Below are 22,691 nucleotides of genomic sequence, written 5' to 3'. Positions count from 1 at the left end.
AGTAGAGCATGCCCTTTTTGTCCAATCACAGTTCTACAAGGTTGTCCATGCCTCAGTCATGCCTATCCAATCAATTTTCCATATGAGGCCCAAGTGGATGGGGTCGGAGGACTTTTTGGACAGCTGAACTCGTGGGGCTTGCAGGAAAGTGAGAAAGAACTCACCCACGTGTCAGGAGGCTAGTGCACCCCAACTCCAGTGAAATGAAAGCTCCTGCACTCAGGGCCCATCCAGGCTTCACCTTATGTATTCCTTGACTGGGCTGTTTATTTGTATCCTTTAAAAATATCCAGCCAGGTGTGGTGGCTCACAAAGTTTCTGTAATCCCAGCACTTTGGGAGGCCGAGGTGGGAAGATCACATGAGCCCAGGAGTCTGAGACCAGTCTAGGCAACAACATAGGGATACCCTCTCTCTAAAAAAAATTTTTTTTAAAATTAGTTGGCATGGTGGTGCATGTTGCCTATAGTCCCAGCTCCTTGAAAGGCTGAGGTGGGAGGCTTGCTTAAGCCTAGAAGTCTAGGTTGCAGTGAGCTCCACTGCACTCTAGCATGGGTGACAGAGCAAGACCCTGTCTCAAAAAAAAAAAAAAAAAAAAAAAAAACTTTATAATAAATACGCAAATGTTAAGTATGTGTTCCCTCGAGTTCTGTGAGCCAATCTAACAAATTAATCGCACCCAAAGAAGGCGTTGTGGGAACCCCTGCCAAAGCTGGTTGGTCAGAAGCACAGGTAAAATAACCTGGAGCTTGCGATCAGCATCAGAAGTATCCAAAGTGGGGCTCAGTTTTGTGGGACAGAGTGCTCAACCTGCTGATCTAATTCTATCTCCAGGCAGAAATGAAATGGGAGGACACCCAACTGGTGTCCACTGCAAAAGAGATTACTTGGTATGTGGGGAAATATTCCCACATAACTGGTCACAGAACTATCCTATGTTGAGTGTTGTAGTGTGAGAGCAGAGGAAAAACTGTTTCTTTTTTCCAACACAAAAGTCAGTATGGCAATTATATTTAGACAAAGTTATCCAAAGATACACATGGAATGATCACTAGAACAGTTTCTAATAGCAAACACCTGGCAACAAACAAAATGCCCATCAAGAGCATTTGTACCATCTGAATTGATCCAAAGAGGGACTTTTCATATAATGGAATACTATACAGTCACTTAAAAACCAGAAGAATCATTTTCACTAATAAGTAAAGCAGGGACATGTGCACATGGTACACGACTGACTGGCTATGCAGAGAAACGCCTGGAAGAATTCAGAAGAAACATCAGTAGTAGCTGATGTTCCTAGCGGTAGGAAGTCTCAGGAAGAATATTTAAAATTTTCATTGATATGTTACCCATAATTGCTGTACTTTGGATTAAAGACAGACAGACAGACAGACACATATACATACATACATACACACACACACACACACGTATTTCTAGTATAAGAAAAAATAGATTAAAAAAAGTGAGGTTTGATTCTCATGTATTATAACACTAGCACCATTTCATTTTAAAGTATCTTCCCCCAAGCCATCCTTCTATGCTCTTGCAGATTCCTATGCAGAATGAATGTTAAACTTTTAAACTCTTTCTCAAAATTATAGCTACACTTGACCCTTGCAACAATACATCACGCTCAGCCTTACAACTCCTCTACTGCAGTATTTTTATACCTCTATGAAAGCTCATCTTCCTCTTTATTTAACTCAAACTGATCACAAGCAGAACACCGTTCTCGATCATACCACAATGGGTACACAGAGGGTGACTAGCCATTCTAGTTTGTCCAGGACTGTGGGCGGGGCGGGCGGGGGGTGGCGATTATTGGAACATAGTTTCTTGGACTTTTCTCTGAAAGTCCTAGGCAGACAAGGACAGCTGACTACTCTAGGTATACAAGCAATTAAAAGAAACAGAGGGGGGTGACTCTGTAGGAGGGTGGGAGGAATGCAGACATCAGCAACATATGAAAGCAGCCAACTCTTAGGATCCAAAATGTGAAAACTGGCTTTAAGTATGAAGATATACTGCTTCCAAATTCTGTGACAAGGCAGGACCTTACTCTGCCATAACAAAAGCTTTTTCTATGTTTTCAATGAGTTTTCTATGTCTTCCCTTCCTTAATCTGCCACAATTTAAATTGAGATTTTCAACTAAGTTCAAAGTAGGAAAATTTTGGATGTCAGGACATAAGCCATAAGAGATCTATTGTAAGTAATCAATCATTCATAAAAAATATGGTATGAAAGCATTAGGCTCTGACTAAGCACTACTAAATTAACTTTTGCCTAGAACTGTAAACGTTTTCATTATCTACAAAGAACCTATTCCAATTGTGGCAATTAGGTGCCTGAAATCTACTCAGGTAAACAGACTAATGAACAGGCTATTAAGAAAACATAGCAAGAGGGCTGGATTAATTTATCATGTATCACTACAGGACCTTGAACCTTGCCTAACATACAAAGCTCTTTACTTTGGACCTAAATTATCTGGATTTCATTTAAACATTTTATTGGGTGTTGTGCTTAGAGAGTGTGCAGTGTTCAAAAGATTTTAAAAATTCAGAAATGGTATTCAGAATGGTATTAGCACCTGAGATTATTTCATAAGTTAGTTCATGGTCTTTCCCTAAGTAGTATCTACATTATGCACTGAAATGGATTTAAACATAATTGTCTCATATCCTAGGACCAGAATATCAGTTGATCAAATTGTTCATGATATTTGTGCATTCTTTCTTTAACAATTTATTATCAAACGAGATCTCTACTTACCCAGAGAACCTAGAGTATTAGCCCAAAGTGCCCCTTGCCTAGTCACCATATTCAAAATCCTATCAGGGCAGAAAGAGAAAGAATCTGTATTTAGAATCATTATTTCTCTAGTAACCTTTAAAAACAATAATAGCTATTTAACATGTCTAGACCCAAGGCTCGAAGTTTTTTAAATTCTAAAATACATCTTAATATCTCCGATTTCAATAAGGATGGTTTTTACTCTACGTAAGTGAAAATTAGGTTAAAACTTTCAAGATTTTAGGCAAAAACTGAGGAAAACTCTCATTATTAAGTGTATAATATAATGAATACACATTAAATATATATAAGGCTTTGAATGACAGCCTGGAATGTATCTTACAGAGGTTTACAGAAACTAATCCATGTAAAAAATGCCACTGTTAACTATGGCGAGCTAGCTTCTAAAAGGTTCTTTTTGGGAGGGGAACATATGCTTAGAATGTTAAAGATAATCAAAGTAAAGAATATCAAAGTACAGAATATAAAGTAGAATTAAAGAGAAGGAATCAGCCATCTAACTAGAATATATGCGGAAAGCACCCTGTGTCTGCTCCCAGACTAGAACCAAGCAGCCAAGGTGAATGCTCAGCACACTCTCAAGGAAGCACAGACCAGTGCCAGACACCACCAGAACAGTGATGGAGGCAACCGGATGAAGAGAAGACATTCTTCTCCCAGCAGTGTAACACCATCCCAGGAATGGTTCTGTCCAGACAGCTGACTACTGCTGGAAATTATGGAAATACAGTAACAAAGAGTGAAGGAACTCATTCAGTTTAATTATTAAACGACTCAATTAATGTTCTACAGAAACAAAAATTTGTATTGCTTCTAGAAGATTGTTTTAAAAAATCAGTAATGTTTACAAACCGAAGTATATTGTTTCTAATTACGTTACATATTTACTAATGTATTTTAAGTACAGCCATTATTTTTTCATTTTTAACAAGCATTTTAATAACTTGTTTTTTTTTTTCTTTTTTTTTTTTTTTTCTGAGACGGAGTCTCGCTCTTTCACCCAGGCTGGAGTGCAGTGGCGCGATCTCGGCTCACTGCAGGCTCCGCCCCCTGGGGTTCACGCCATTCTCCTGCCTCAGCCTCCCGCGTAGCTGGGACTACAGGCGCCTGCCACCTCGCCCGGCTAATTTTTGTATTTTTAGTAGAAACGGGGTTTCACCGTGTTAGCCAGGATGGTCTCGATCTCCTGACCTCGTGATCCGCCCGCCTCGGCCTCCCAAAGTGCTGGGATCACAGGCGTGAGCCACCGCGCCCGGCTAATAACTTGTTTTAAGAAAGGAAGCAAGTTGTCTTTTCTAGGAAATCTACTTCCAAATTTATATTTAATACGATATTGGGTTTTTTTTTTCTCAAAATAAGATGGGAGAGGAGAAGGAGATGGGATAGAACTGGCCATGGTTGATGGTTGTTGAGGATGGGTTATGGTTCATGTGTTCACTATACTATGTATTTTGTCTACTTTTATATATTCAAAATTCCCCATAATACAAAAACTTAAAAACATTATTGAAGCAAGGGACAAGTAATAAAAATATTAAAGGATCTAGGCTGGTAAAGCATGGACACAGTAACAGGAATATAAAAAACTTAACAGGGCTAGGCGCAGTGGCTCACGTCTGTAATACCAGCACTTTGGAAGGCTGAGGCAAGAGGATCACCTGAGCTCAGGAGTTTGAGACAGCCTGAGCAATACAGTGAGACCTCGTCTCTACAAAAAATTAAAAAATTAACTGGGCACGGTGGCATGTGCCTGTAGTCCCAGCTACTTGGGAGGCTGAGGTGGGAGGATCACTTGAGCCCAGGAGGTCAAGGCTACAGTGAGCTGTGATGGCGCCACTGCACTCTAACCTGGGCAACACAGCAAGGCCCTGTCTCTCAAAAAACCCCACAATTTAACAGGCCTTCCAGTTTCCCATGGTCTGATTTTAGCACATCTGGTGCCATCTGCTGGCTGAACAATATGAAAGGAAGATGGAGTTTAAAGTGTCCTAAAACAAAACAGTAGCCATCGAAGAATACATACTCATGATTCCACTTATATGAAGAATAAAAATGGGCAAAACTACACATATTGTTCAAGGAATATCAAGAGGGACTGGCCCTGTTTACTTCTTAAGTTGGGTGAAAACATACTTTCCGATCCTTTTAACTGTACTTTCCCTTCTCTGCAACTTCAAGTTGTAACAGAAAACTGTGTCTTATCCTTTTGGAATTAACTCTAATTCTAAAAATTTTATTTAAAATTTATCCGGCTCATTTCGGAAACATAAAGTCAAGACAGTAAGAAGTTCAAGTTAAATGATGGCAGCTTCAGGCATCACTCTCATGAGCTGCTTATTCTTCATTACCATTTCCTATGGATCTGCATGCCCCCAAACAATCCAAAATTCCCATTAGCAACTCAACAATTTGAAAAGCATGTCACATAGGGTTGGAGAATGTAACAGGTGCAGCTGAGAAGTCAGGCTGGCACAGCACTAGCTGACTGAGGGACACTGATTCAAAAAATTTTTTAAAATTTAAAAAACTTTTAAAAGCTTAGAGTCAGTAATCTGATTCCTTAGTTGCTTTTATTTTGAGTATGATTAAAAAACAAAGACAAAAAAGCACATAACTATGCTAACCATCTGTAATCTCAAGGTTGTACTCATCAAACCAACAAAACAGAGCTTAATATTCAGGTATCACTACATTAGATGGTCACAAGAGACTTACTGTACATTTCTTGGTTTGGACCAGGCCATGTTCTGGGTTTCCTTCAATCCTAGCCGAAGACCATTGATTGCCCCAAACGCAGCCCCTGGTAAATCATAACAATTCACCCAGATAAGATAGGTTTATATTAAAAAAAAAAACAAAAAAACTCAACTGCATAACTACACTTCTGATTCTTTTTCATTTTTATTTAATAGAAAAAGACATGTAAATATTAAAAAAAAACAACCCTGAAACCAACATTCTCATTGCTTTTGATTTTACATACCCTCAACTACTTGAACTCAGTACACTTGAGAAAAAAGTATGTAACACTCACCTGTCATGCAACATCCTCCAATCGTAAAGAAGGCCAGCTCAAATCTGCCCCGAGTTTTATTAGCTCCGGTAGGTAAAATAAACTCATCTGTATCCTAAAAGGATAATAACGAAAACCAAGCTGAGTGTCCCTCAAGATACAAATCTTGTAAAGTTGCCTTTTTAACATTTCAAAGTAGTTTTTAACAGAAAATAAACCTTAAACCTATACTTATACAAAAATAAAACTTTCTGCAACAGTAACACCTAAATCAAAGTGAAATGAAATACGAAACACAGTTCTTAGAATGGAGTCTCATTAAAGACTTTGTTTCCTTCAAAACGTAAATCTGATAGATTTGGGCAAAAGTGTTTAGAAAAAACAGCTCTAGAGAAAGAACACTGAAAGCTATGAGAAGAACAGAACAGACAATCAGTCTGGAAGAAGCAAATAACTTTCATTCTGTAGCAGCTATTTATTGTGCATTTTTCTATGTATAAAGCCAAATGTTCACAAAAATGAGCAATAACTAATAAAGTACAACAGTTTGGATCAATTATGCAAGGGAAAATGAACCCCTTTAATAATTCTTATCTGTTTAAGGAGTATATATTCCTTTGATACTCTCAGAAAGCTATAGATCCTCTTTCCAGTAATTGCATACACAAAATGTGGCATGAACCCCTGGAAGGTCATCCAAAATACTAAGATTGAGAAATGACACTCTTAAGAGCAAAATATGGTTACCAAATTTTAAAGAGTCAATACACCTTTATGAAAAACACACTCAAAAAAACAAACAAACAAAATTCTATCGCCATGTTGGATTAAAAAAAAAAAAATCACACTCATTTTTGGCAAGCTTTCCATGCAAAGATGGTTAAAATAAGCCTCTAATGGCTAGGTCACACCCTTGGCAAAAAGACACATACTGTGTTACATTTAACATAGTAAAGACCACTGACAATTAACATTTTCCTACATCCTTATGGCAAATACTGAACGTTGACTCAGAAAACTGTATTATTGATCAGAAAACTGTGGTTCTGTCTTGGTTTTTTCCTTCTGGCATGTGCACACATCCTCACCAAAAATTGCAAAAGTAAACAAGCACATCTACTCTCATCACATAAGAATGGTCTGTTGGGCAATAATAAAATCTGAATAAATCCCATGTCATAATATAATTGTATAGAGTTTTATAAATTTTCGGTACTTCAACTTTTAAATAATGACTTAGTATTAAACTGCTTTTTGTTTGAGTTTTTAGAAATGCTAGCTTCTATGTGGTAAGGTAAATAATTATTCTTCATTCTCAGGCCATGGTTGCTGAGAAGAAAAAAAGAATTATCCTTCAATCCAGAAACAGATCACTAATTAAGAATAGAAAACTTGGCCAGGCACGGTGCCTCCCGCCTGTAATCTCAGCACTTTGGGAAGCCGAGGTGGGTGGACTGCTGGAGCTCAGGAGTTCGAGGCCACCCTGGGCAACATGGTAAAACCCCGTCTCTACTAAAATACAAAAAATTAGCTGGGCATGGCAGTGTGCGCCTGTAGTCCTAGCTACTTGGGAGGCTGAGGCAGGAGAATTGCTTGAACCCGGGGGCCGAGGTTGCAGTGAGCCAAGATCACGCAATTGCACTCCAGCCTGGGTGACAGAGCGAGACTCCATCTCCAAAAAAAAAAAAAAGAGAAGAAAACTTAAAAAAAAAAAAAAATGGCTGTGATGAACATTATCAAGCAAGCAAAAGTGCGCGTTAGCACCAACTCATTCTCCTGCTAGTATCAACCGAAAAATAAAAACATAACAAGGGTTGCAAGCAAATGTCCATTAATTCACACGCAAACAAGGTTATCAAAGTATGTTAATATGTTGAATGTATAGAAGATTTACTAAAAAGCTCTTGTTAAACCTATCCTGCTGACACTCCAGGACAGTAGTGTTACTAAAATCCCAAGTACCAGAGTTTGCTGACATGGAAGATAAATCCAAGAATAGATATCAATGTACTTGCTGGGAAAAAAAAAAAAAAGAAAAAACTTTTTTAATTTATAATTTTGTGTGTTTAACACTATGGATGTTAAAAATATTTAAATTTTCCTTATTTTTGTACCAGATGTTCACCTGGGCTAACAAAAAAATTTATTACTTGATAAAATTTAAAAAAAAATTTCAACGAGGATGTAAGAGTAGTGATGATACAAAAGCATTAGTAAGAGAAACTACAACACTGTATCAGATAAAAGTTGGCTAGGCACAGCAGCTCATGCTTGTAATCCCAGCACTTTGGGAGGACAAGGTGGGAGGACTGCTTGAACCCAGGAGTTCAAGATCAGCCTGGACAACATAGTGAGATCCTGTTCTACTATTAAACAAGAAAAAAAAAGGTTGTTGCCAAAGTCAGGACATGGTGAGTTGACAGGTACTATTTTATTTAAGATGTCTCTAACCTTCAAAAGTATAAATAAAAGTTTTACAAAATGTAATTTCTATTAAGGTATCTTTAAATTTAAGGTTTCCATAATTATTTCCAATAACAGATGAGGTTTATAAAACACTTTTTAAAGTCTGAAGTCCCTCTAGAATTCCAATGGAAGATTAAATGTTCATGATGAAGAATGAATTCACAAGTTTTTGGGGGGATATGAAATATTTTATGTCTAACCTTAATAAGCCCCACTTAGCAATGCAGGGCCACAATGATATTGAATTTGTAACTAGATCTAGAGTACAACCTCTAAGTGTAGATTCAACATTAAAGCAAAATACATGCAACTAGTTTTGAAATTTTGAGTAAACTGATAAAGGGGTACTTTTAAAATAAAAAAATCAATGAACACCCAATGTTAAAATATAACATTTGAAAAACATTTCAAAAATAATGAAGCTTTAAATTGGCAAGGTCCGAATCATCAACTTGCTTTAATTTGAACACTTAACACACAAGAAATGCAGCTGCAGCTGTCAGATGCTGTTAGTGACTCAACTCTGAAATAAAAGGTTCCAACCATAACTCAAAAAAAAAAAAAAAAAAAAAAAAAGGCCAGGCATGGTGGCTCATGCCTGTAATTCCAGCACTTTGGGAGGCCAAGACAGAAGGACCACTTGAGGCCAGGAGTTAAGAGAACAGCCTGGGCAACCAAGTCAGATCACATCTCTACAAAGAATGTAAAAAAAAAAGAATTAGCCAGGCATGGTGGTGTTCACCTGCGGCCCTAGCTATCCGGGAGCATGAGGCAGAAGGACCGCTTGAGCCTAGGAGTTTGAGGTTACAGTGAGCTATGCTTGAGGTTACAGTGAGCTATGATGCGGCTACTGCAACTCCAGTCTGGGAGACAGAGTGAGACTTTGTCTCTTAGAAAAAAAAGAGAGAAAACAGAGTTACTGATATGTATCTCATGTACCATATAATTCACTTACTTAGAGTGTACAATTCAGTGATTTTTAGTATATTCAGAGTCGTGCAACCAAGACTACAATAAATTTTAAAGCGTCTTCATCACCCCCCGCCCAAAAAAATCACATACCCATTAGCAGTCACTGCCCATTTACTCCCAACCCTTGGCAGCTACTAATCTCCTTTCTTGTCCATATATTTGCCTATTCTGGACATTCCATATAAACGGAACCACACAATATGTGGTCTCTTGTGACTGGTTTCTTTCATTTAGGAAGTTTTAAAGGTTCATTTATATTGCAGCATAATTTAATAATTCTTTTTTTATTACCAAATAATATTCCATTGTATGGATATATCACACTTTTTTTATCCATTCATCAGTGGATAAACATTCGGTTTGTTTCCATGTTTTGGTTATTATGAAAAATGCTACTAGGAACATTCATTTACAACTTATGTGTACAGAGGTTTTCAATTCTCTTTGAGTATGGAGTATACGTAAGTGAAATTGCCAGTCATAAGGTAACTCTATTTTTAACACTTTGAGAAACTGCCAGACTGTTTCTAAAAGCAGCTGTATCATTTTACATTCCCACCAGCAATGTACAGAGGTCCAATTTCTCTACATCCTCAACAATTATTATTTTCTTTTTGATTATAGTGATCCCCGTGGGTGTAAAGAGGTATCTCATTGTGGTTTTATTTCTCTAATTAATGTTACTGACCAGGTTTCATGTCATTATTAGACATCTGTATATCTTCATAGAGAAATGTCTACTCAAATCCTTTGCCCATTTTGTATTATTTTTGTTTTAAGAGTTAAAAAAATTAAATATTCTAGATATAAATTCCTTATCAGATACATAATATGCAAATATTTTCTCTCAGTCTGTGGACTGTCTTTTCCCAATTTTTTTCCTTTTGAGACAAAGTCTCTCTCTGTCACCCAGGCTGGAGTTAAGTGGCTTGATTACACTCACTGAGACTTGACCTGCTGGACTCAAGTGATCCTCCCACCTCAGCCTCCCCAGCAGCTGGGACTACAGGTGCACACCACCACACCCTGCTAATTTTTGATTTTTTTGCAGAGATGGGATCTTCTTATGTTGCCCAGGCAGGTCTCAAACTCCTGAGCTCAAATGATCCTCCCGCCTCAGCCTCTTAAAAGTATTGGGATTATAGGCACGAGCCACTGCACCAGGACTTTTTCCATTCTTTTTTTTTTTTTTTTTGAGACCGAGTCTTACTCTGTTGCCCAGGCTGAAGTGTGGGTGGCGCGATCTCAGCTCACCACAACCTCTGCCTCCCAGGTTCAAGTGATTCTCCTGCCTCAGCCTCCCAAGTAGCTGGGATTACAGGTGCCCAGCATCACGCCTGGCTAATTTTTGTATTTTTTAGTGGAGACGGGGTTTCACCACGTTGGCCAGGCTGGTCTCGAACTCCTGACCTCAGGTGATCGATCCGCCTTGGCCTCCCAAAGTGCTGGGATTACAGGTGCAAGCCACTGCACCTGGCCTCCATTCTTGTTGGTATTGTCTAAACCACAAAATTTTAAAATTTTGATTAAATACAATTTATCAACTTTCTTTTTACCACTTGTGCTTTTGATGTCACATCCAAGAAATCACTGTCTAATCCAAAGTCACAACTACTTGTGCCTATGATTTCTTCTAAGAGTTTGACTGCTTTAGTTTACATTTAAGTCTTTAATCCATTTGGTGGTAACATTTTGTATATGGTGTAGGGTTAGGGTTCAACTTCATTCTTATGCATATGGATTCCAGTTGTCCTAACGTCTCCCCTGACTTAACTATCTTGGCATCCTTGTTGAAAAGCACGTGACTGCATATATTGTAAGGTCTTTCTTCTGGACTCTGTATTTCATTAACTATGGATTTATCCTTATGTTACTATCATTATGTGGCTCTGTAGAAAGTTTTGAAATTGGCAAGTTCAAGTCCTCCAATCTATTTTCTCAAGGTCATTGGCCCTTCTATGTCCCCTGAATTTCCATAAGAATTTCAGGATAAAAGCTTGTCAATTTCTGCAAAAAAGCCAGCTGGGATTTTGACAGGCACTACACTAAATCTGTTGGTTAATTTGGAGAGCACTGCCATTTTAATATTAAAATTTTCAGGATCATAGCATGTGTCTTTCCACTTAATTTCAATAATGTTTTATAGTTTTCAGAATATGTTTTACATCTGGTCCATTTATTTCTTTTTTTTGAGACGGAGTCTCGCTCTGTCGCCCAGGCTGGAGTGCAGTGGCGCAATCTCGGCTCACTGCAAGCTCCGCCTCCCGGGTTCACACCATTCTCCTGCCTCAGCCTCTCTGAGTAGCTGGGACTACAGGCACCCGCCACCACGCCCAGCTAATTTTTTGTATTTTTAGTAGAGACGGGGTTTCATCGTGGTCTCGATCTCCTGACCTCGTGATCCGCCCGCCTCAGCCTCCCAAAGTGCTGGGATTACAAGCGTGAGCCATCGCGCCCGGCCTAGTCCATTTATTTCTAAGTATTTGCTTTTTGATGTTATTGATAATGAATTGTTTTTTGTAATTTCATTTTTGTACTGTTCATTGCAACTGTCTGGAAATATATTTGATTTATGTATATTTAACTTATATTCTGCAACTTGCTGAACTCGATCATTAAATAGATTTCTGTGATTTCCCTTGTGATTTTCTATAGATAAGATCATGTCATTTGTAAAGATACTTTTTCTTTTTCAACTTGAATGCCATTTAATGTACTTGACTAATTGCCCTGGCCAGACAATGCTGAATATAAATGAGAGTAAATATACTTATTTTGCTCCTGATCTTAGGGAGAAGGTATTCAGTCTTTCACCATTAAATTATGTTGGCTTTGGATATTCTGTAGATGCCATTTATCAGGCTGAAGTCCCTTTTACGTCTAGTTTTATTTATTTATTTAGAGATAGGGTCTTACTCTGTTGCCCAGGCTGGAGTGTAGTGGGGTGTTCTCAGCTCACTGCAACTTTTGTCTCCAGGGTTCAAGCGATTCTTGTGCCTCAGCCTCTCAAGCAGCTGGGATTACAGGTAGGCACCACCATGCCTGGCTAATTTTTGTATTTTTAGTAGAAACAGCGTTTCGCTATGTTGGCCAGGCTGGTCTCAAACTCCTGAACTCAAGTGATCTGCCCACCTCAGCTTCCCAGAGTGCTGGGATTACAGGTGTGAATCACTGTGCCCAGCCTAGTTTGTTTTTATAACCATTAAAGGGGGTGTTGGATGTTGTCAAATGATTTTTGTGAATCTATTTAGATAAGCATGTGGTCTTTGTACTATATTCTTTCCTTGATTGCTTTATTATAAATTGATATGGCACAATACATTAATTTTCAGATGTCAAATCAACCTTGCTTTTCTAATACATACAACATATATTTCCTAATATATCTTGGATTCAAAAAGATATTCTTTGAAACTTCTGATGCTTAGTCAAAAAAACCCGATATTGTAAACTGAGCTTTGAAACACACTTTGCCTGTAATCCCAGCACTTTGGGAGCCTGGCCAACATGGTGAAACCCGGTCTCTATTGAAAATACGAAAATTAGCCAGGCGTGGTGGTGGGCGCCTGTAGTCCCAGCTACTCAGGAGGCTGAGGCAGAAGGATGGCCTGAATTTGGGAGGCTGAAGTTGCCGTGAGCAGAGATTGCACTACTGCACTCCAGCCTGGAGGACAAAAGCAAAAATATCTCAAAAAAAAAAAAACAAACAAACAACAAAAAAACCCCACACACTTTGTAACTAGGCATCCCAATACTTTTACTGGGGTGCTTTCAAAAATTAATTCTGCTCTGGTTTTAAAAAATAAGCTTTTGAAGGGAGTTAACTGGTTTCAGAGAGATGCAGGCCAAGCTCCTAGTGTCTGTGAGGAAAAAAGGGTGAATGGAGACCAGAGACTTACTGCCTCCAGAAGTGTATGTCACAGTTCAAGTCAGCGTAGCACTTGGCGTTTTTTTTTAAATGGTAAAATAATGCGCCAAACTAGTAAAATCTTAATCTTACCTGCACGAGGTATCGTGGATCCACATTTAAATAAGGAGACAGAGGGTTCATACCAGTTACTAGAGAGAAAACAAAATGTCACATTGCAACAAAATTCTTTAATTCAGTTAGAGTTAATCCAGCTCCTGATTGTCACATGTGTTTGCAATTTTTATAGGCTCACTGAAGGCGGAAAATTTTTTCCCATTTTATCCTCCCCATCTGTCAGTTTGGGGGGCTGACTCATCCTGAGACCCTCAATCCCAAACCAGGTCTTCCACTGGTGGCTCAGGCTTTTACACCAATAAGATATTCGCAGTGTCATAGATCCGATTATTGAACTTACAGGAAGTGTAGCCCAGGCCATTTATAAAGCTAATTTCTTTCACTTTACTACAAGAATGCTTGGTGACTATGTAAATTGCAAAATAAGACTGAGAAAAGACTAATCAATTCCATGGGAAAAACAGTGGTTGGGTTGTGTTTTCTGACTGTGTACATGTTGTATCTAAGTATTTCAAGGCAGTTCCTTCACATACTACTATTAACGATTGATTTACTGTGGCAAGGTTGAGAATCCTTGGGTCATTACCACAGGTATGTGGGTCTGTGCAAAAGAAAATACAAACTTTGAGAGGGCCAGACCTGAATTCACTAACATTGAAAACAGTAAAACCTATCATCTTTGGATCCTTCTGTATCTCAGCAGTTATTCACAAATCTATGCATCACCCATGCCTCTGATCTTTTCATCAGTTAGGAGTCCTGCTTGTTCTATTTTAACACCTATTTTGAATTGTGTTATCGTCTCTATTGCTACCATCCTAGTCCAACCATCATATCTCACAGCAACAATTTCCTACCTAACTCCTTGCTTTCTCTTACCCCTTCAATTTACTGTCTACATAGCAACTACAGTGATTTTTCTTAAGAAAATCCAAACGCCTTACCATAACTTACAAAACCCTACATTAGCTGTCATTCCCTACCTCTCTGATTTCACAAGCTTCAATTGATCCAACTCCCTTGTAACTACGAAGACAGACTGGCCTAAGAGTTGTTCCTTAAACATGCCAAATTTGTTTTGTTTCAGGACATTTGCACTAGCTATTTTCCTGGATACTTGCCTCCCAAGCATTTGTACTGTATTTGGGTCACAGCTCAAATGTCAACTCCGTTGAGATGTTTTCCCTAACCCGCTCTAAAATGGCATCCTGCTTCCATCACAATCTCATGACTCTGCTTTATTCCCTTTACAGCACTTACCACTAACTGCAAAGTTTTAATTTATGTTTGTTGGCTTACCTCAGTATTATGTAAGCTCTGTGAGCGCGAGTCTTTTCAAAAAAAAAAAAAAAAAAAAAAACCCACAAAAACCACTATAGTCCTGCCCCCAGAAAAGTAGCTACCACACTGTAAAAGCTCAGTAAATGGTGTTTATTCCCTGGTCCCTCAATTTACCTTCAAATCTTAATCAAATTAATGTAACAATATTGTCACATTAAGGAAGTGTACGCCCCTTGTGCTCTGAAACTCAGAGATACTAAGATTAATATGAAACTGTGTTCTAAACAGGTAAAGTAGTAGCTCAGGCCTAGGAATCCCAGCATTTTCGGAGGCTGAGACAGGACGATGGCTTGAGTTCGAGAGTTTGAGACCTGCTTGGGCAACACAGGGAGACCCCATCTCCACAATAAGTTAAAAAAAAAAAAAAAATTAGCCAGGCGTGGTGGCACGTGCCTAGAGTCCCAGCTACTTAGGAGGCTTAGAGCGGAGGATTGTTTGAGCTCAGGAGTGCGAGTCTTCAGTGAACTATAATCATGCCACCGCACCCAAACATGGGTGACAGAACGAGGTCCTGACTCTAAAAACAAAAAAACAAAACAAAACAAAACATCTTGTGTTGTAGATTCAGTTTTTTGACAAAGGTGACACCAGGGATATGAATCGTCTTTTCTTTTAGATTTTTTTGCACTAGAGTCAGTCTGAACATATTTCGTTGTTGTTGTTTAGTATGAAACATTTAGAGAAATATTACAAGGATTCTCTAAAAAGAAAGTACTTTCGTAAAGGCTTTATCCACGACCAACTGCCTATCTTTAGGTCCAAGTTCTATTTATCTAGTTGAATAACCACAGTTACAAAGTACCAAAGTTCTGGAAAACATATTCGCAAGACTGAGGAGAGGCAAAGGCAAGATATTTATGCCTCTGTATACCTTGATGTTGCCTATTTCCTTTCCTGTAATTCTTACCTGGCTTCTTTCTTCATGTCTATATATCACCTTTAAAGTTCAGCTTACTCCCTAGCTCCTAAAGATGGTTTCCCAGCCTGTTCCAAGTCATATTTATTTCTCACTTATATGCAGTATTACTGAATGTTCTGCCCTGACGGCTACTTGGAGGCTCAGAATATGTAGCTGTGTACTAAAAAATTAACTACGGGCTTGCTATTTGGAATACATTTACTCCCAAAGCTGGGCTCTACTCTTAATCAAGGGCCAATTACACGGCCCACCACACACAAAACATAGGAGGCTTGGATATAAATCTAAGAAAACATGCATCATCTCGCGAGTCCAGGTCAATCACGGACAGCTTCCCCGGGAGATCCGTGACCCTTTTTTAGGCCTTTCGATCTTGAAAAAGCGGCCATGCAGACACACTAACCCCACCACTGGTATTTAAGCTTGTAAACGCCAGCAAGGAAAAAAAAACAAAACATAAAACATGGGACGCGCAACTTTAGTGTAGGCGCAAGAATCAGTCAGAAATAATCGCAAGCTAGGCCCCATACTTACGCGGGACGCCAGCCAAATCCGCGTGCGAGTAACCTGCTCCGCCGGCTCCGAAAAAGCCGGCCAATCCCCCTGTGGTTTTGTTGCCGCTTCCCCCGCCTCCTTCCATGGTATCGCAGCAAACCGAGAGGTTCCCGCCGCTGCCTTAAGCCTGGGTGGTCCGCTAGGCCGTTACTCCTCAATAACAGCGGGTAACCCCGCGTCGCCAGCGCCTACTTCACACGCTGACCTTCCGGGCGCCGGTTCCCGCTAAGCGCGACACTTCCGCTTTGCGTCAGTGTGCGCCCCGGAAGCCGGAGGCGCTTGACGGCAGCTTTCCGGTGGTGGGAAAGTGAACGAATCCCGAATCAAAGCGGCGCATTCTGAGGCCGGTGGGGTGCCAGTGGAAGAGGGAAGGCAGGCGACTGTTTACGGCCTGACTTGGGAGGACGGCGGATCAGCAATTGCAGAAGCAGGCAGCGGCAGAGAGGGAATGGTGCAGGCAGGCGCTGAGAAGGAGGCACAGTCCATCCCTCTCAGGGTTAGTGAATGAGGCTCTCCGCCCGGGCCGGCCCGGGGACAGTGCGCTGCGGGTCCCAGCATGAATGCGGGCCCCGGCTGTGAACCCTGCACCAAGCGACCCCGCTGGGGCGCCGCTACAACTTCGCCGGCTGCTTCGGACGCCCGGAGCTTTCCCAGCAGGCAGAGGCGCGTCCTCGACCCCAAGGACGCTCACGTGCAGTTCAGGGTCCCACCGTCCTCGCCAGCCTGCGTCCCAGGGCGGGCGGGACAGCACAGAGGCAGCGCCACCTCGCTTGGTACGTGGGAAAATAAAAATCTTTGTCCTTCGCCTCGGCCCGAACCTTCTGGTCTCAGTCTGAGGACCCGGGGGCTCCAGTCACTCCTTTCTGGTCTTGTGTGCATCATCACTCTCAGTTCCACTTGCTGAGCTACCAAAGCCGCTAGTGGGTGAATGGGGCCGCATTTTTCCCAGTGCGATTGATGTGAGAAACTTTGATGAGCAGTCACTCACAGGGCGGAAAATGGCAGGAGACTCCACCACCTGTTTGCTTCTTCAGGTTTGATTGAGAAATTGCCTTAGTCGTCAGGGAGATCTAATGGTGTATGTGAAACAGTAGGGCGCTTCAGCCTCTAGATAGGAAGAAAACAACTTCACTTGTTCAGATTCTGGGTCCCAGGGTGCAGAGCTATTAGTCTAAGCTGGCATTGTACCTGACCCTGGTATACAGTGTTGAACAAGAGAAACTTGGCCTTGCCTTCATACCTTAAAATCTATCTGGAGAGACAGACGATAGCAAAAGTTAATATAATAAAAGGTAATGGATGTTCTGATAGATGAAGGACAGATTGTTCTACCCAACTTAATTTATGGGATCGAAAATAGTCCTCCAGAAGGAGATGCTTATTCTGAGGACTTTAGAATGAGTAGGAATTAGAGGAAGTAAGAAGTGTTTCAGGAGTGCAATCGAGGCGGGGCGCGGTGGTTTATGCCTGTAATCCCTGCACTTTGGGAGGCCGGGGCGGGTGGATCACCTGAGGTCAGGAGCTCAAGACCAGCCTTACCAATATGGTGAAACCCCATCTCTACTAAAAATACAAAAAATTAGCCGAGCGTGGTGGTGGGCAACTGTAATCCCAGCTACTCGGGAGGCTGAGGCAGGTAAGGCAGGAGAATCGCTGGCATCCGGGAGGCGGAGGTTGCTGTGAGCCGAGAGGGCACCATTGCACTCCAGCCTGGGCGACAAGAGCGAAACTCCACCTCAAAAAAACAAAACAGACCAAAAACAGGAGTGCAATTGATGTATAGAGTGAAAGCAAGAGAGTAGTGAGAGATGAGGCTGCAGGGTGGTACAAAAAAGTCAGACCAAGTTGGATATGTAGACATTGCTAAGGATTTTGAACTCTAAGGGCATTGATAAGCTACTCAAGGGTTTTTAGTAGGGGAGTGACTTGATTAGACTTATTTGTTGAAAAGTCTGTGTGGCTGGTGTGTGGAAAATAAAGAATGGATTGAAAAGGAACTCAAGTGGAGCCTCAAGATTCAGTTAAGGAGTTAATCTAGGTTGGAAATAATTGTAGCTTAGGCCTGGATGCTGGCAATAGGGAAGGGGATGGATTCATGAAAGAATGGGATACTTGAGAAGAAATGTTTCTGTGCTGGAGAAGTAGATTGGGGAGTTCGTGGCATAAACATTATAATGGATGCTATGGGCATAGATAACATAAACATGTAGAGAAAGTAAAGGTGACCTAGGGCAGAAGCCTTAGGAACACCAAAGTTTAAGAGTAGACTGAAGAGAAGCGGCTGCAGAGGTGGGAGGAAAGCCTGGCTCGTGTTGTGTCAGACAAGGAGAGCATTTCAAAAAGGATGCATTCGTTAACAGTGTAAGAGGCTGGGCAGAGCTCGGGCAGTTCTCTGGTGAAGAGTGTACACTTAGATGTCTTCAAACTTAGGAGCAGTACCAAGTAGACTTGCAGTAGGCCTTGAAGGATGAGGAAGATTTGCTGTATAAATCAAGAGGAGAAAGAATTATACACGCAGATGGAATAAGACATGCAAAAGTTGGTAAGACTGGAGCATAAGATGACAGAGGAGTGTCCGATGAGGCTGGGTGGCAGACAGGAGCTTATGAAGAAACTCAAATTCCATTTTAAGGAATTTCAACCTTATTCTGTGGTTAATGGAGAAACCACTAAAAAGCTTTTAAGCGTGGGAATACCATTTGGTTAATATTTTAGAAAATATGGCTTAAGCAGTGGCTTTTGGACTTTTCTTTTTTTGAGACGAAGTCTCGCTCTGTCGCCCAGGCAGGAGAGCAGTGGCACAATCTCGGCTCACTGCAAGCTCCGCCTCTCGGGTTCCCGCCATTCTCCTGCCTCAACCTCCGGAGTAGCTGGGACTACAGGCGCCCGCCACCGCGCCCGGCTCATTTTTTGTATTTTTAGTAGAGATGGGGTTTCACCGTGGTCTCGATCTCCTGACCTCGTGATCCGCCCGCCTCAGCCTCCCAAAGTGCTGGGATTACAGGCGTGAGCCGCTGCGTCCGGCCTGGGCTTTTCTAACTGCAACCCATAGCATAAATTTTATCGAGTACACAGAGTAAGAAATATATGTAACCTGGCCATATTTATAACTGAAGCCATATTTATAACTGAAATAAATGTTTCATGAAATAATACTTAACCGTACTATGTGCGAAGCATTCTTATATTGTCTGTGTTATTTCATTGAAAAATGACTCGTCATTTGTAGTTTGTAGAACACTGGATAGTCAAGACTGTAGACAGGGAGACGAGTTGGAAGAAACAAATGGCAGTTGTCTAGTAAGTGATGTGTTTAAAGGGTATAAGGAAGGGATGGATTTAAAATTTAGGATGTAGATTTCAGGGAACTTGGTATAGGGGAGAGGGAACTGAAGGTGAACTTCAGATATATGTTCAGGTGTACTTCAGCTTCTGTGACTGGATAATTTGTGGTTTCATTAACCTTATTTGCATGTAAAGGAGGAGGAGTTAGTTGCAAATAGGGGTGAGGGCAGTCAGTCCTCACTGGTTGGATCTTAATTAAGATTTCTGCAGAAGAGGTACCAAATGAATACTTGGGGCTGTATTTCACATGTTTAAATGTTTTCTGTATACCTGGCACAGGACACGAATTAACAGAATGTTCAAAGACTATATTTGTATCAAAAGCCCATTGTTTGAATTTTTGGGATTCCTTTAGGAACTTGGTATTTAAATTTTTATATATAATTATCTTAGGACAAGTAGGCGGGGTAGTGAAATGGATATTTATTCAGTATCTTTAAATTTTATATTATTTATCTTCCTGGGCATATTTCTTGTACTGACTGAAATTGCCAATTTTGCTGGGCATGGTGACATGCACCTGTAGTCCCAGCTACGTGGGAGGCTAAGGCAAGAGGATCACTTGAGCCCAGGAGTTCCGGTCCAGCCTGAGCAACATAGCGAGACCCCACTTCTGAAAAAAGAAAAAAAAAAGAAATCTGCAAACCTGCATATTGGCAGAACTCAGCATGTTATTCACATTGTGATGACGCAGGGTTTACCCAAATGTGTTGCTATAGACTTTTTGTGAAAGTGGAGTGTTCCTTTGACATGCAGGCGAATTTTATTGCATTTTGTGCCTTTTGGCTGTATCTATAGCTATTAATTGAATGACCTGCTGATTAAAATATACTGGTTACTGAATAATGTTGCTGATGAGAATAAATGTAAATGGTGTGAAGTCAAAGTTGGAGAATTATTGATCTCAGTGGAAAAAAAAAAGACTGGGTGGAAATGTCGGGAGATAACATATTGAGTGCTTTGTGAGGCTGAACACAATATTTTCTCTAATTTTTGAATCGTAATTGTTCCACATAACCCTTAGAAGTAGGTGTTGTTAGCTTCATTTTCTGGGCGAGGAAATAAAGGCTTAACGAAGTGAAGCAACTTGACCAAGATGGTACTAGTAAGTGACTGAACAAAGATCTCAATCCAAGACTATCTGACTCTAGATCTTGTATCTTTTTGTCACTTCTTATTGCCACTCTTTTTGCCTTGCTGTGACTATTTCTAGTTAAAATTCCTAGGAAACCTGGAAAGCATCATTTTATGCTTACTTCAGGAGTGAGAGGGATAAAGCTCTGACACAGTCCTGTGGTGTGCTGGGAAGGAAACCTTAGGAAGCCAGAAGCCGTGATATTGCAAAGAGCAGTAAGCAGTCCTTTCTCTGAGGCCCTAAGAAGGACTGATCAATGTTTTATTAGCAGAAGATACTGGTTCCTTACCTCTTGCTTTTCCTCCTTCATCCCTTCCTCAGGCTTCAGGAAGCCTGAAACTGGAGAGAGAACACATTCTTAGGGTCAGGGCTGCAGGAGAGAGCTCTCTTCTTCTTTACCATCACTGGAACACTCCTGGTTTTTCATGAAATAATATGTGCAGTCTTTAGGTTCTGTAGACTTATCACGGGAGTACATGCTTCGTGTGTGTTATAGCAACCTAGTCATTGCATCGTAACATTAATCCTTACGTTTATGGAAAAAAGATGTTTTAACTTCTAAACCAACTCAAAAAATGAATGTTTTGGCATATTCCTGGTTTGTAATTTTGAGGATTTTTTTTTTTTTTTTCGAGACAGAGTCTCACACTGTCGCCCAGACTGGAGTGCAGTGGTGCGATCTCTGCTCACTGTAAGCTCCGCCTCCCGGGTTCACGCCATTCTCCTGCCTCAGCCTCCGGAGTAGCTGGGACTACAGGCGCCCGCCACCATGTCTGGCTAATTTTTTGTATTTTTAGTAGAGACGGGGTTTCACCGTGTTAGCCAGGATGGTCTCGGTCTCCTGACCTTGTGATCTGCCTGCCTTGGCCTCCCAAAGTGTTGGAATTACAGGCGTAAGCCACCGCACCTGGCCCAATTTGAGGATTTTTCTAAACTATGCTTGCTGTATTTGATATAAAGAAAATAAATAGAGAATACAGAACTATAGAAAAAGTTTCAGAATCAAATGGTTTATCCTCTTACTCCCTCTGACTGAAGCTCATTTTTTCTCTGAAGCCTGATCTGCTGCAGAAATGCTGAATAAAATCTTGGAAGTAATGGTGTTTAACAATAAGAAATCACTATGCGTGATTACTTTTTTGTGATAGAAACTATTTTTGAAACACTAATCAAAGATTTTTACTAGCCGGATTATAAGTATTTTGTGGAAGGTAAAGATTATATAGCAATTGAATATTTTTCTGGTATAAAATTCTCCCCATCTGAAATGTATTTCGATTATGCCATTATTTCAATGAAAAATAAACCATTGATTTTCGTATATTTGAGCCTGCATCTGTTTTGCTCCATATGGTGTTTGAGGAGAGGCAGGTAAATAAGAAAGATCCTGTGACTTAGGATGCTAAGATTCTTACATTGCAATTTAGTGAGTATCTCAAATCTTAAACATTTGTGAATGTTTAAGATTTTATTTCTGATACTAAAATATGATGTACATTTAATCCCTATTCAGTATATTAAATTTTGACAGCATACTTATTTCTAATGATTATATAAAATGTGGGTTGTATTTATTTATATTGCATCTCTCTCTCCTGAGCTATCAATTCTACTTTTGCTACTGTCTGCTGGTGTGTTGGGAAGGAAACCTTAGGAAGCCAGAAGTAGTGATATGGTTTTCTATCTAGTTACTTCTTTGGCATCTCAAATTTAGTATAGGCAGAATCGACCTAATCATATTTCTTCCCTAAACACAATTCTCTTGTATTCCATATTTCTACTTAAGGCTGTCATCATTTTTCAAGTCTCTCAAGCTCAAAGCTTAAAGTCACTTTTAAATTCCCCTATTATTGTGAAGTCTGTAATGACTCTCCTCACTTTTACTACTCTCACAAGGACTAGTTTATGTTCTTGGCCAGTAACTGTTCAATCTAGTGGATCATCAAAATCACTTTTGGAAAAAAAAAAATAGATTCCAGCTCCCCTCATGCCTTCATCCTACTCACATATAGATTCTGATTCAGTAGGACTGGGGTGTGGCTGGCTTCCTGATGATCCAGATAGTTTGGGAACCACTGACCTGGACTAGTAGCTTCCTCCCTAGTTTCTGGCAATAAGCTCTTCCCTCTTACCCCTCAG

General features: G+C 40.4%; 2 protein-coding genes and 1 non-coding gene across 6 annotated transcripts in view; 1 reads left to right on the top strand and 2 right to left on the bottom strand.

Moving 5' to 3' along the window:
* The window catches only part of LOC100586892 (mitochondrial import inner membrane translocase subunit Tim23), a 37,080-nt gene extending 20,749 nt beyond the window's left edge, over positions 1-16,331 (bottom strand). Inside the window, exons 1-5 of the mRNA XM_003278184.4 lie at positions 16,052-16,331; positions 13,273-13,331; positions 5,856-5,949; positions 5,537-5,621; positions 2,780-2,838 (exon numbers count right to left, since the gene is read on the bottom strand). Coding sequence (XP_003278232.1) covers positions 2,780-2,838; positions 5,537-5,621; positions 5,856-5,949; positions 13,273-13,331; positions 16,052-16,157 — 403 coding nt within the window. The 5' untranslated portion in view covers positions 16,158-16,331. The remainder of the gene's footprint in view (positions 1-2,779; positions 2,839-5,536; positions 5,622-5,855; positions 5,950-13,272; positions 13,332-16,051) is intronic.
* On the bottom strand, positions 3,346-3,535 carry LOC115831348. The gene has a single exon (XR_004026865.1). It is a non-coding gene; the product is annotated as a small nucleolar RNA SNORA74 (small nucleolar RNA).
* Positions 16,325-22,691, top strand: part of PARG (poly(ADP-ribose) glycohydrolase) — a 136,203-nt gene continuing 129,836 nt past the window's right edge. Inside the window, exon 1 of one of the 4 annotated variants that reach the window (XR_001114968.2) lies at positions 16,325-16,845. Coding sequence is in view for 2 of the 4 variants with exons in the window: in XM_003278183.4 (XP_003278231.1) it covers positions 16,629-16,845 (217 nt within the window). In the remaining 2 variants the exon portion in view is untranslated. The remainder of the gene's footprint in view (positions 16,846-22,691) is intronic. The other 3 variants (XM_030798265.1, XM_003278183.4, XM_012503597.2) reach the window with 3 other exon arrangements.

This window comes from Nomascus leucogenys, chromosome 18, assembly GCF_006542625.1.
Source record: "Nomascus leucogenys isolate Asia chromosome 18, Asia_NLE_v1, whole genome shotgun sequence".
Classification (NCBI taxonomy): Eukaryota; Metazoa; Chordata; class Mammalia; order Primates; family Hylobatidae; genus Nomascus; species Nomascus leucogenys.
The sequence above is the reverse complement of the archived record's forward strand: the minus strand, read 5'-3'. Positions and strand labels throughout refer to the sequence as shown.